The sequence below is a fragment of the Python bivittatus genome, unplaced genomic scaffold (genome assembly GCF_059951505.1).
Source record: "Python bivittatus isolate LINGU-HERP-01145 unplaced genomic scaffold, Pbiv_v1 ctg000220_np1212, whole genome shotgun sequence".
In the NCBI taxonomy this organism is placed as follows: domain Eukaryota; kingdom Metazoa; phylum Chordata; class Lepidosauria; order Squamata; family Pythonidae; genus Python; species Python bivittatus.
In genome coordinates, this window is record NW_028277048.1 from 33,473,548 (window position 1) to 33,487,760 (window position 14,213).

The 14,213-nt window shown below is 39.6% G+C and overlaps 1 protein-coding gene across 1 annotated transcript in view; it reads right to left on the reverse strand.

Annotated features, from left to right (window-relative positions):
- Positions 1–14,213, reverse strand: part of RGS9 (regulator of G protein signaling 9) — a 65,342-nt gene that overhangs the window by 35,472 nt on the left and 15,657 nt on the right. Inside the window, exons 5-9 of the mRNA XM_007421612.3 lie at positions 13,745–13,796; positions 11,419–11,477; positions 7,462–7,538; positions 6,628–6,709; positions 2,625–2,687 (exon numbers count right to left, since the gene is read on the reverse strand). Coding sequence (XP_007421674.2) covers positions 2,625–2,687; positions 6,628–6,709; positions 7,462–7,538; positions 11,419–11,477; positions 13,745–13,796 — 333 coding nt within the window. The remainder of the gene's footprint in view (positions 1–2,624; positions 2,688–6,627; positions 6,710–7,461; positions 7,539–11,418; positions 11,478–13,744; positions 13,797–14,213) is intronic.

The following is a 14,213-nucleotide window of genomic DNA, read 5'->3' on the forward strand; positions in this document are numbered from 1 at the left end:
TTTAAACATGTTTAAACATGCTTTTTCACCAAAGCTGTTTATTAGAAACATAAAACATAATAATTTAAGTATGAAATAATATTTATTTACTAGGTTTTATACTGTCATATTTCCCAAGGACTTATGGCATTATACAAAGTTTCATTATGATTTCATCACCTCTTTACAGATAAAACATTATAATATACATTGATAGTCACTTTTGTACAGCCATGTCTTTGTGGGAGAATATCCATGGCTGAGAATGAAATTCAGTCCACTTGGCCTATAACATCCTACCAGTTTTTATATGTACAGTATACAGTAGATGGGAAAGCCTCATTGAACTTCCAGATAAATGTTTCACTTCTCCATTCTAATTAACATTTGTAATGAAGGATTTCTATATGCATTTTCATGAACATGTTTATTTAAGGCTGGGGTCCCACTACAAAAATGATGACTCCAGAGCCAATTTGGGAGGTGGGATTTAGGAATACTAAGGAGTGAAATGGGAGTTTTAAGCATATATAAGAATCAGGATAATAATTTTGCCTCTGCAAACCCCCAACAATCCCAAATATGTAAATAAAAAGACCCAAATTTTGGCCCCCTCTAATCTGTGAAATTCTGAAGGCCACAAAGGCAATGCTGATGGAAGGTCACATCCAGGCTTTGGGCCATTTTTTGCACTTTTAATTTAAAGGACATTATGCCAAGAAGTGCAAACACGTTTTACTTTCAGGACTGCCTTTACCAACCTATAGTCAGAGAGGGATTTTCTATATTTTCTATATTCCTAATATAACCCTCATATATGACCTTTGGCCATATATTAATAACCCTCATATATCACCAAATGACCCTTCCAGCCAGTACAATACATACACCATGGCAGAAGTCAGCCATCTGTTTCTCTGCTACCCTTTCAATAGTCATGAACTAAAGTTTTCAGCATTCAAATCAAAGTTTGCTCTTGCTGGAAACCTTTCCCAGCTACTAATCCTAACATCCCCAATGCAGCAGGAGGAAAAAACATAAATCTTTCCCTTCTTCCCCGCTTTCCTGCCTCTCAGCCATGAATGAGGCTTCCATCTCTCTAAGATATGTGTCTCTCACAGCTCAACACTGTCTCTCATGTGGTCCCTGACTGCAGTCTACACCCTCTCCTGATTAGAGTTTTCCCCCGAGACTGGAAGAAAAGAGGGTGCTCCCCTACTAAGGGGAGCAGAGATTTTGAAAGGGCCAAAGGCAGTGGGGAGCGGGAGGGAGGGTGAAGGCAGCATGTGGTGAAAGTGATATCACTCGTATGTCTTAATCCAGGATTAGGATCCAGTTTTATAACCTATCTTTGGGTAGCACTGGAAGTACTGTAAGTGAGCAATGTAGCTTGCCCTGGTGATATTTTCCCCTTCAAGTCCCTTGGGCTGACAAATCTTGGTTCTCTTTTCAAGAAAGATCTATCAACCACCTCCTCTTACAGGGAAAAGGTAAGTCCTAAACTCCTGCATTTATATCTCCTCTTGAGTCTCCATGGCAACAAAGCCCACTTGCCACTGCGATTCCCTGCCTCTGAAAGCTGCAGTAGTGGAGAGCTTGATTCAGATGAGAAGTCTGTTAGCACTGCAAAGCATCACATGAAAACAGTGCAAGATGTTTGGTTTATATCAGCTGGATATCAATCAAACATTGTCCAAGCCTCACCTTCCACAGGGGTCCCACTGACCTATTAATATCACTCCAGATTTTCTGTCTCCCTTATTCCTTCATTCTCTGTAGAAAGTTTATTAATGTGGTTTTGTTATATTTTTTCTGTCATTTGTATCTGTCTTTTTATCTGATTGTTGTACGCTGCCCAGAGTCGTTTTGGTGAGATAGGCGGCTATGTAAATTTGCTTAATAAATAAAAATAAAAATAAAAGCCCCATGATGTGACTGGCATAAACTGCCTAGCAGTGTTATACAAATCAGGTACAACTGAAATTAGGTATGAGCTTAGAAGGGCTTAATTCTCACAGAGCTCTGGATGCAGTTCAGGTCAAACTAATAGGATTTCAGTTTCTTTAAAATCTGTTGCTCCTTGTGAATTCATCCCATAATGGAATGCCAAGGAAGGGAAGAAGGAAGGGGGGGAGAAAGAAAGAAAACTAAAGACCCTCTTACAGAGAAAAAACTTAATATTTCAGGGCAAAAATTACGTTAGAACCTTTTTGTACATCATGATCAATTTGCATGCTCGATTTGCTTTCAGCTTAATTATAGATGGTGATCTATAACGAGATCTCCCATCTCTTTACATTTTGATTTATGACAATCATAGGAGGGGTTGCAGTCCACCCTGAAATCCAGGGGATGGCCCACATATACTTTAAATAAAGGTATAAATGAAATAAACATGTTTTATTTCAAATGTTTGAACTACAGCACCATAGAAGCGGGGGGGGGGGATTAACTAGTCTTTCGGATGAAGACTGATTCCTACCATTCCTAAAGGTCTGTTTAAAAATAAAAAAGCCAACCACCTACCCCGTGCACGTATAAAAGTTCAGTAACAGTACACTGCCAACCATTTGTGCAATAAAATTAATTACAATGTAAGTTTACAAGACTGTAATCAGAATATTATTAAAGCTTACCTAGTTTACCTTATTTTCACAGGGATCAGTCACTCGATTCAACCCATACTCAAGTGCGTCTTGCATTCCAGGCTATAATATAGAAACAAAACGAAAATGTAACCAAGATGTATTTATGCCATATAATTTTTTATAATAATAGGTATAGTTAGAGCTATGATTTAACTAGCAAGTACAGGATGCTCTAGCTGCCATTTTAGCTACCAAGCTAAATCCAAAACAGGCAAGAATTTAATTCATGTTTTATGAATATTTATTACAAAATTTACACTCTGACCTCTCTAAAGACATTGGCTGCCTTACATCTTTTAAAACATAATGATACTATCCATTAAAACAATAACTAATCACTATAATTAGGAATTATAATATAGAATGTAATCCAATCTCAAGATAATGAGGGCAACAGTGATCTTTGCCAAAGCTTTCTGCTCTCTAAAAGGCTGCAACTGGCGCATCAGTCTAAGTTGGGCAAAGGAGCCTGACCATGGTCTCCACCTGCTGATGAAGCAGAAGCTCTGAATCCAGAAGAACTACCAAGTCACGAACGTGCTACGTCACAGTGGGAGTGCAACGTCATCCAGAGCTATCATAAGAGCTGTACTGAGTCCTAGGGTTTCTGGACAAATAGCAACTCTGTCTTGTGGTGAATCAGCCTGAGTTTGTTTAGTCCCACTCAGTCTCTCACAGCCATCAAACACCAAATGGAAATACTGACTATAGCTCTGATTTGGCCATGGGAACTAATATGCACCCTGATGATACCTCATCCTAACTGATAGATAGGTAAAACATAATGAGACTTGCAAGATTGATGTCAGCCCCAATATGTAGATCAGACCAAGAAATTAAGACTAAAATTACTTTTATTAAGATTGGCTATAGTAAGAGAATCTTGCAAATGTGATTATGCTTTATCTACTCCTCTTCTCTTATACTAAGGTGAATTAGGATGGTTTTGCATTCCCCTTTCATTGTGTGGGCTTAAGCAATATTGATTGATGGTACCAAAAACTGTTGACAGGTCTAAAAGGACCAGCAAGGATAGTCTCCCTCCATCCATATCCCAAGAAAGGTGATTCACAAGAGTGACTAATGCAATTTATGTCCCACAGCCAGATCTGAAGCCTGACTGAAAGGGATCCAGATATTCTGCTTCATTTGAGATTTCTCTGCAAATATATATCTCTCCCACCCCTTGCCAAAAGATCATCTGAGACTAGATGGAAGTTGTCCAACATGGCAAGATCAAGGAATGGCTTCTTCAGAATGGTGGTGGTGGGGTGTTTAAGAATCAACCCCCATCCTCAAAGAATCATTAACTTAAAAAAAAAAGAAATTAAAAAAAGGGGGGGTATCATCAACAAAGGAAAAAAAAATAATAGTGACTATACAGGGAAGAAAAAAATATATTTTATTTATGTATTTATATTTCAAATTTGTCACTGCCCATCTCACTGTGGATATATTATAGTGATTAAAATAAAGTAAATGTGACAAAAAAGACTAATTAACAGAAAAAAGGATCCATATAATAGCTGTAATTAACTATGTAAAATCAAATCAATCCTGAATTAACCGCCTCTCAGATCCAGCCAGAAGGGCATGAATCCAGGTATCAGAGCTCATGTTGCAATATTCTAGCATCCTGCACAAATTTATTATATATAAAAACATGTATAATGTATTTTATATATCCAAAAGTGTTATTATCAGGCTGAAATGCATTGGACTTATAATTAAATATTTTATTAGATTCCTGAGCTTTTGTGTCTTTTTCTCATGATTTTGCTGAATATTTTCTTGCTTCTGAGTCCTTGTGTACATGTATGCGTAATTTCAAAACAGAGAAAAACTCAGATTCCAGTGGTCAGGATTAGAAGTTACCATCCTCTGGAAATCTATCCTTAGGATTAAGAGAAGTAAACTAAATTCAGTATTTTCCAACTGCTAATTCGCTATGTAGAACACATAAATGCATATTTACTTCTGCAAACATTTTTAGAGGCCAGAGAATAGCTGAGACCCCGCTAACCTGCAGTCGCTCTGCAGCAAGATGAGCAATGACAAATTTGAAATTTAAACAAATAAACCTAGGAGAGAGACTATGAATGCTTTTTTAAGAGCATCTCTAGCTATAGCCACAGTACTACATGGGCTGGAAAAGAGGCAGTAGCAATATTCTCTTTGCTATGTACCAATATGAACTGCGTCCATTGTTGCATTGGGTAACTCTAACAACAGGAGCATTTTTCTACACGGTCTAGCAAAATCTGGGCACGGGAAGTTGACTCATAAAGAAAAAAAAGTACTACCCGGCGGAGAAAGGAACGCTTTGACATAATAAACAGATTGGTACTGCTATCACATCTGCTTTGAGCACAGCTGAGTTTGGATCTGCTATCTGATGTCTGCTGAAGTTTGGCCATTAATAATTAAACCTCAGCCAGTGCTATCTTAAAAGGGGAAAAAAAGGGCGGGGTGGGGGGGAAACAGCTCAAGAACGAGAAGGATCCAAAAGCAATTCTGACGTGATCAAAGAGGTTTCAGCAGGAAAGATGAACTGGGACCAAAGGGGCTGTTGTGGTGTGTAGACCTTTGCTACAGATGGTACTTTTTTCCCCCAAGCCAAGCTCCAATTATAGTCTGACATTTGCCGGAGGCTTATACTTTTCTGTCTGTTAACTGCTGGGCTCTCAGTGGCCATTTACACTGTGTGCACAATTAAAAGTGGATCTTTGATTATGATTTGGGATTAGGGAATGTAGCTCCTTGGCAAGTGTCAGAGTCATACAGCCTGCTGTGATCAGTGTAGTACTGCTCAGGAAACAACCCCCGGCATCTGCCAGAAGTGCCTCCCAAATAACAGAAACGTGGTGTTGTTGCGTGCCCAGCTTGACGTCTTTTTCCAGCATGGAAAAGTCTCCAAAAGCACCCTGCAGAGCAGCTCAAGGCATGGAAGATGAATGAGAGGAAATCAGATAATAAGGAGGCAGAGATTCCACGAACCTGCATTTAATTTTTTGGCTTTTGGCAGTAACTTCAATTGGTTTTGAGTGAGATTACAATCACAACCCTGTAGAAATATGAATCATTCAAGTCAAACTACAGCAGCTTTGTGCATGGAATCAAATATAAACAATACAGATTTTTGCACAATGCACACCTCTCAAAGATGCAGGAGTAACCTACTACTGGTTCCTGGGCAAACTTGTCCCTGACTGAAGGAAAAACACATCTGGGCTTCCTCGTCTCTTTATTGAAAGAGCTGTCCATTTTTTACTCCTGCAACAGTCCCCAAACTGCATGCTTGCGTGAGCGGTGAGAAATTAAATTAATAACTCTCAAATGTAATGCTGTAAACCCACACATAAATGTTCAGCATTTATTATTCACTGTTTATGAACTAATATAAGTACAAAACCACCAGTGACATAGGACTCTGGGCTGCTTATAGCTAAAGTTATAAAATGCAGTATCATAAAATAATTATTAATCCAACAGAATTTAAGATGGTAAGCCAGTGTAGGAATGTAGGTTAGTCACTTGGAAACCTAAAATGACCATTCCAAGTGGAGGTTATCAGCTAGGTTTGATTCATTACTCAGGCCTTGTAATCTTCTAATCATCCTTCTCAGGGTAGGGAGGAAAGAAAGTAATTTCTATGCATATCTGTTTCAGGAATAAACAAAGCAACCCGTCCTTTATGAAGCAAGAACATTTGTCTGTCTGGTTTGCTTCTGTCTAGGTCACCGTTTTATGTTTGGATTCAATCTGTCTTGAGAATCAGTGACTCATGAGGGCAAGTAATTCTTGTTTTCAAACTTAGTACGTGAATCATTTTCACACAAAAGAATGAAATGTCCCATTGATTTAAATTGGGGAGGGAATATGGTCAGGGGAAAGCCATTCAGAATTTCTGTAATTTTGCTTCCATGTATAACAGTGCATTGTACTCTTCTTGGGTTGTAGCACAAACGTATTTATTTAAAAATTATTTATTCTTGCTTACAGGAGCCCGCTGCACCAGCCAATAGGCTTTTTCTTGACACTCCAAAGTATACCGGTCTTCTTTCTTTCGTTCCTTTCCTGTCCTGAAAATCCAGGAAAATAATTACTTTTTAATAAATCAAAAGATGAGATTACAATTATTTCTCAGGATGATTTATACATTCTGACAGGAAATAACAAACATGGCATGGAATTTTCTTGCAGATCTTTAATACACATGATAAAGAAGAATCCACCGCTTCATTCCATAAATATTCCCTTCCTTGGATTCAGGGACCGCTCCTTATATCTTTCTCTCTTAACCATAGAAATAGTCCATCCTTTAGTGACTTAAGAAAATGGCAAGTAAGAAATTTTCTAAAAAACATTACAATAAGGCAATAGCATTCTCCCCATTTTACAGCTAGGGTTGAGAAGGTTGGGAAGGGTTGCCTGTAGCCATTTATAGAGTTCTCAAGCTGAGATACAAACCAACCACAAACTTTACTGCAGTATTATGAAATCGGCTATGGGTAGTCACTAAAAAAAGTTCTCCAAAGACCGATACCAATGTAAGCATCCCCTTACCAGAGAAAAAGAAAATAACATCTATGCCTCTCAAACAGACCACGCGTGCTCCTGTCCGTGAATTTTATTTATGTGCAAAACTGCAAGTCAGTTATTGATGTCGAGGTACCAAAGCAAAAACAGAGCCATGTCAATTTTTGATGACTCTTCTTAAAAGGAGGGAGAAGGTAAAATAAAACTACTCTGTTACCGAACACCTGTAGCTGCTTATTGCTTATTCCTTTGCTCCAACAAAATATAACCTCCCCAGTTAAGAAATGGCTCTTACCTGTACTGCTCCTTGGCCTGCATAATAATGAAGTCCCATTTGTGATTGATGTTTTTGTTCAATGTATTATAATGTTCCTGGAAAACCAACAGGGAGAGAGAGAGAAGCAAAGGCAACCCTTACGCACTCACAACAGAGGAGGTGAGAAAGAGCTGCAACACTGACTTTGTGGGCCAAGCATAAAACAAGCATAGCGGATAACATTTTTCACCTGAGCTTCTTAACATTGATCACAACGACAATAGTGAAGCGGTCAATACTTAAAAGCGATAAAGGTTTTAACAGATATGTTTTAAAAAAAATAATGAAAAAGAAAAGGCAACATTTATTTGATTTTACATATGTATATATCGCTTGTGGTTCAAGAGATCCCCAGGTAGAGGACAGAATTAAAAATACATTGAAGCATGTACAATACGATACCATAAAAAAACATATAAAACGTAATAAAAATGCATAATAATTGTACGGAGAGATGTGTGCACTTCAGATTGAAGCCAAAAAGGTGCTTTGGAGCTGGCATGGATGTGTACCCTCCATCTCCTTAAGAAGCGGTGAGCACAGGAAAATATCTGCTCAGAGGCACCTTATTGTATCCCACCAGTGCCTCCCTAACTCAAGTGCCTACTTTCCTGCAATTGTGCAGCCACTGGGTGAACCCAGGAAAAGACGCAGCTTTCTTTAAAGCTGAGGTAACAGATCTAATTTGCATGCCTGTGCTCACCCCAAAGACCCTTTTGGCTTTGGCTTCAAAGTGATACACCCCAGGTTGCAAGGACGGTAGTTCAGCTGCATCGTCATGAGCTCAAACTGCCAAAATGAATCCAAAGTTTTTAGCATCCACCCAGATCACAGCAAATTCAGCGAAATGGTCTGACTTTATGTGGATGATAGTATATCTTTGCATAAACTCAGATCCTGCTAATCCTGGTTGTTTTGTTGAATTAAAAGAACACAGGAAACTGTCTTGCTACCTTAAGTCAGTTTGCTACTGCTGCATTCGGAGACCTTCCTGATCACACTGCCAAATATTGGGAGCAAAACGTAAAAATTCGGTGGTGTATTTTTGGCCTCCGTGAAAATATAGAAAGAAGTCTGTTTAATCTCTGTAAGGCTTAATGCACCTATTCTCCCCCACAACCAAACCCCCACATAAAACCCTAATCCCCAAAATTAACATTGTCCCTTCAGATACATTACCTACCCTAGTCTGCATTATCAAGTAGTGTTTCCCCAAGAACCTGTGCCTGCAGAGATCTCCCTTGGTGCATGCCAGGATGCAGGGTCTATCTCATTTTATTTTTTGAAATTCTTTTAATGAAAAAATAAGTACAGCCGCAGCTACCATACCTCAAAGTAAGTGCCAACTTGAAACATAACCTTTATTTTCAATGTTTCTGGGCTCTACGTATATTCCTGGCCTGAGAATAACTCATGCCCTCCTCACTTCTAGGATAGGAAGATCTCCTGCTCTGCCCTATACAAATTCCAAGTGAGCATCTTCCAGTGGAAGAACAGGTGGTAGTAATATAACCATCTGCCCAAGCAAAACTCTTTCCCCTGAGAGAATGGCCAGATACCCCATTCAAGCAAAGGGGGTAGGAGGATGGGGATCCCAGAAGGAATCAGGCAGGCTTGCCTTTGTGGTTGTGGCAGAATTCAATTCCTTCCTGCTACAAGGTAGTGGAGATCAATCTTACCCATTTGCTTTCTGGTAAATGAATGTTTTGTGATTAACCATGACCAGACTGGTAGCCATGTTGGTCATACTGTTGGGATGCTGTTAGCCAATGCCAGTTCAAACTAGAAGACAGCACTCATCCATGGTTTGCATCACTGAGATCTGGCGTGAACAAGCCAGTGGTACGGACCTGACCCCACTCGCCCAGCATCAGCATCTGTCAGAGGGGTGGGAAGAGCGGTCACAGCCCTTGATTAAAATTCTGCCTCACCAAGAAACTAATCTGTCTGGGAGCTGGCTGTGATAGTTTGTACCTGGCATTAGATCGCATCTGTCCTGCTTCTTAAGATTTTCTCTGCCTGAGCTGGTGGAGGCCATCTCTGGGGTGGACATGTAGAATCCCAGGACAGTTGTCCTGGGAGACTTCAGTATACAGTGGTACCTCGGGTTACGAACACCTCTGTTAACAAACTTTTCAGGTTACGACCAGCTCCGGCTGCAAAAATTTACCTCGGTTTGCAAACTCTGCCTCGGGTTACGAACCGGATCCACGGGCATTTTCCCTCCCGTGACATGGTCTGCGGCCATTTTTCTGCCCCTGACACGTGCTTCGTGGCCATTTTCCGCCCCTGACATGTGGTCTGCGGCCATTTTTATGCCCCTGACACGTGGTCCGCGGCCATTTTCCGCCCGACATGTGGTCCGCGGCCATTTTCCGCCCCTGACACGTGGTCCGCGGCCATTTTTCTGCCCCTGACACGTGGTCCGCGGCCATTTTTCCGCCCCTGACACATGGTCTGCGGCCATTTTCCGCCCCTGAGATGTGGTTGTAGGGAGGGGGACTCTCCCTCCAAGCAATAGCCGCCTCCCTGTCCTCCACGCCAGAACAGATTAACGGTAATTACATTGAACCCTATGGGGAAATTTGCTTCGGGTTGTGACCAATTCGGGCTGTGACCAGAGTCACGGAACAAATTAAGTTCGTACCCCGAGGTACCACTGTATATGCCAAGGCTGCTCAGTGAAGTCTTCATCGCCACCATGGGGCTGAAATACAACACTGTAGGCCCGACATATATTACAGGCATACTCTTGATCTATTTTTCAGGCTGGCAGTGAACCAGTGATTGGTAGGATGTAAATCTCTCCATTGTCAGGAGTAAGATTTTTGCTGATTGTGGTTGACCACCCCTATGTAAAGGTGTAATAGTAGTTGGGAAAAACCTTGGGAGATGGGGCAAAGAGATGCTTCCTAGGGAAGGTCAGATAAGAGACAGCATAGCCCGCAGCTGCATAGTGGGTGGAGCAAAAGGCTCAGAAGGGATCCTTCATAAGTTCCTGGGCTGTACGGGAGAATCGTACTTTCAGACTTGCAGATTCTGTTAATGTAGCTTTACAATAAAGTAGAATTAGCTGATCTGGTCATGTTTCCTGTCTGGCCTACTTGGTAAGGCTGACAAAAGGAATGTGGAGATAACCTTGATGATGGAATGGATGAACTGTTAAGGGAGGACCGATGGCAACTCATCATCAACAACTTTTCTGGGAAAGTAGAAAGTAAAAGAAACAAACTAAACTAAAAATAACTTTGTTTTTATATTGTTTGGTATATGAGGGGGCACAGAAATTCTGGCAGTCTTTCAAGATTCTATTATTATACCCTACAACAATAACATAGCATTCCTGTAATCCTTCTGGTGTCTGTTTTCTGACCTGGCCTACCTCAAAGGGCTGACATCAATCTTGAAAGCTGCCAAAGGTTCTGGAGAACTACTACTCAGTTGTGAATATCTGATACTTGGCTATGGTTCTTAGAAGCAGCCAATTATCTAGTTCTATAGAGTAGAGTAGAGTAGAGTAGAGTAGAGTAGAGTAGAGTAGAGTAGAGTAGAGTAGAGTTCAAAAAACAAGATATGCCTGTTAATCCAATCATATATGGGATGACAACTACTTTGAACAAAACTACCTTTAAGTTCACTGTTATTTTGCTTTTCTCTTTTTAAAATGAACTGTTTTTAACTTTTATTCTAATTGTTTTTAAACTTTGTTAGATTTATTAACAAGATTTTTTTCCCCCTTATCTTATAAACCACTTAGGGCTTCTTTGAGAAGAAAGTGGCATATAAATAAAAGAAATAAGCAAGCATGCTCTTAAGCCTCACGTGCTTGTCACATCTCAATAAAATGATCTGGCAAACTTACCAAGTATTGGAATAATGGTACTAGGTAAGATGCTCAGACAGAATCTTGCGTAAGAAAACAAAGTATCTTCCTACCTTTTCATATTCTTCTAGAATTCCTTTCCTCTTAATGTTTTTCTTTGCTAGGTAGATGGCTGGGGATTTAAAAAAAGAGACGATACATTGTTTGCACAGCTGCAAAAACCAAATGCATGTGATTAATGACTAACAATGTTATACAGTATTTTCCAAAGGGAGGCTCTGCCCCAGGTACATCCAGCAAAGACAGATGGCATTCTAGGGAGCCAGGCTCCAAGAGAGCATGGCTGCCGGTGTTTTCTCTAGACACATCATGCTGGACCCCACTATAGGTGTGGAGGAGGCAACAGCAAGTGAGGGGCAGATAGAAGTTTAGATGGAAGCATCCTTTAAGTAACAGAAGCCAAATATATGTGCAAGGCATACATACAGCAAAGATCAGAACTGCTGTTTTCTTTATGTTCCTAGTCAGCAAATACTTTTACCAATGACTTTAAAATGGGAATGACTTTTAATACTCTTTGAAGTCCAAGGGTTATTTAGGAACAGTGCTGCATTATGTCCAATGAAGACACTGTAGGATTTCTTGAAGCTATATATATCTGGTATTTTCTTAATGGTCTTTATTTGTTGGTGATAATAAGCTGACCTTTTTAGCTGCCTCATACTCAGTCAGATCACCAGTATATTTACCCCACATCTAACTACCATGACTGATTATGGGTTTCGAGACCTTCTTCTCCTCACCAGAGGTCCTCTCGACTGTAGATGCCAGAAATTGAATGTAGGCCCTTTTGTAAGTAAAGCTGGCACCTTACCACTGAATTATGAGAATCATACACGTTACCCAATAAAAAGGATGACTGCAATTGGCAGCTGGCATACAAGAAGCAGTACTGAAAAGGCTGTGTAGAGTGACTGACTGAAACTTATTTGGCTTCAGAGCATTGTCTCTATGCATGGACATCTTATTTCTTTCCAAGAAGCTGTATCTGAACAAAGAGATCCCCAAGAGAAAAACTGACCCTGTCTTTGCTGTCCTAATCCCTTCATTCAGAGAAAGAGACATGGAAAAAAAGATAGTCAGATAGTAATACAGTCCTAATCTTTCAGTTATTTTTGCGTACCTGTTCTTCTACATTTTGAACAGCTTTCACGTCCTTCTCAACTTTTTCCAGTACTACTATATCCTTTCTGCACTGTCTTTAACAGTACATAGGATTCAATTGATTGATGCACCACATTTGAAGGAATCAGTCTGAAAGAGGATGAGCCTAATTTCTTGTATTATAATTAGTATTTGCTTTAAAAATAGACAGCTTTCCTTATTTTTGTTTTGCACAGGACCCTTGCTGAAACTATCTGACAATTAAGTTATCTCACCATAAAAATCATGGCTCCATTCCTAATAATAGTCACAAATTTCTTTAATTTGAAGAAATAATCAAGGTTATGCTCTTGCAGATATTATTTTCTACAATCCAGTGCCTCAGAAGCAGCATGCCCACATGACAAGAAGGCACAGAAGAATGTAACACAGATAAAAGTAAGGCAGACAGTCCTTTCCATGTATACCCTAATTACCTGCATAATGACCCTGAAGAAAGTTGTACTATGTTCAGTGGACTAACTCCCAAATAAATGTAAATACCGGGATTGTAAATTTAGCCCCAATGTATTTCTTTATTCTGCTCTTTTAATTTACAGCTTCAAATTGTTAGATACTGTTGTTCATCTCCATCCACCAAATTGTTTCCTTTATGGTCCAAAATAGAGAAGGGACCACCTGGCTTTCTACTTTCCAGCTCTAGTCTGCTACTGTTATGCATAAAAAGGCTTAAGGCTGGGATAACAGCTATTTACTAGTTTACTTCTTTGGTGAATACACCCATCTTCCATTTCCTACACAGTACAGTCTCTTTTAACTCATTCAGAGACTTCCTGGGCATCCACAATGGTTCCTAAGCTGCACAGAATTGTTTTTCTCAGTCTTTTATTTTTGAGAAGTTCCCAAGCTTCCTCTGCTTTTGACTTGACAGTTCTTATCTTGGATCCGACCCAGAACTTCTTTAAACTTGTTGAAATTGGATCTCCTGAAATCTAGCGTGTGTGTTTATGTTGTGAGCCGCTCAGAGTCGATTTTGAGTTGGGCGGCACCTAAGCTGATTAAATAAATATTTAAAAGCAGGGTATGAACTGCTATTTGAAATAACATTTTAAATAAAAAACGAGTAATGGGGTAGACTCCCTTTTAAAGACGGGAATGTATTTTTCTCCATCAATGATTACCTATATGAAAGTTATTAGAGTAGGAGACATTTTGAGTTTATATGGTTTTTGCTGACATTAAAGTTTCACCAAGAAAAAGGAGGTAATATGTTACCATAATCTGTATCTTCTGCTCCCCACTGCTGGGTTGGCCAAAAGTAGGGTGTCTGTAGGAAGGAACACAAAAACTAAGAATCAAATTATTGATCAATTTCTTAACAAAGTTCTTCTAAATCATTCTTATATTTAGTATATCACTGCTAGCCAATAAAGCATAAAATGCTTTTAAATCATTTTGACATGTTTCTTCCCTATTATTCCCAATTATTTTAGAACAACTTTGAATAATGCCTTAACAATGAGGGTGAAAAGCCAAAAAGTGTGGAGGCAAAGCCAAAGATGCTAAGAATAACAACATTAGTAAAATTAATTAAGCTTTAAAACTGCAGATTCTTTCTTAGTACTTGCATTTCATGGTGAAAATGTTATATATGGTACAGGTAGTCCTCATTTAGTGACCACAATTGGGACTGGCAACTCAGTTGTTAAGTGAAGCGGTCGCTAAGTGAAACAGTGACTGTGTT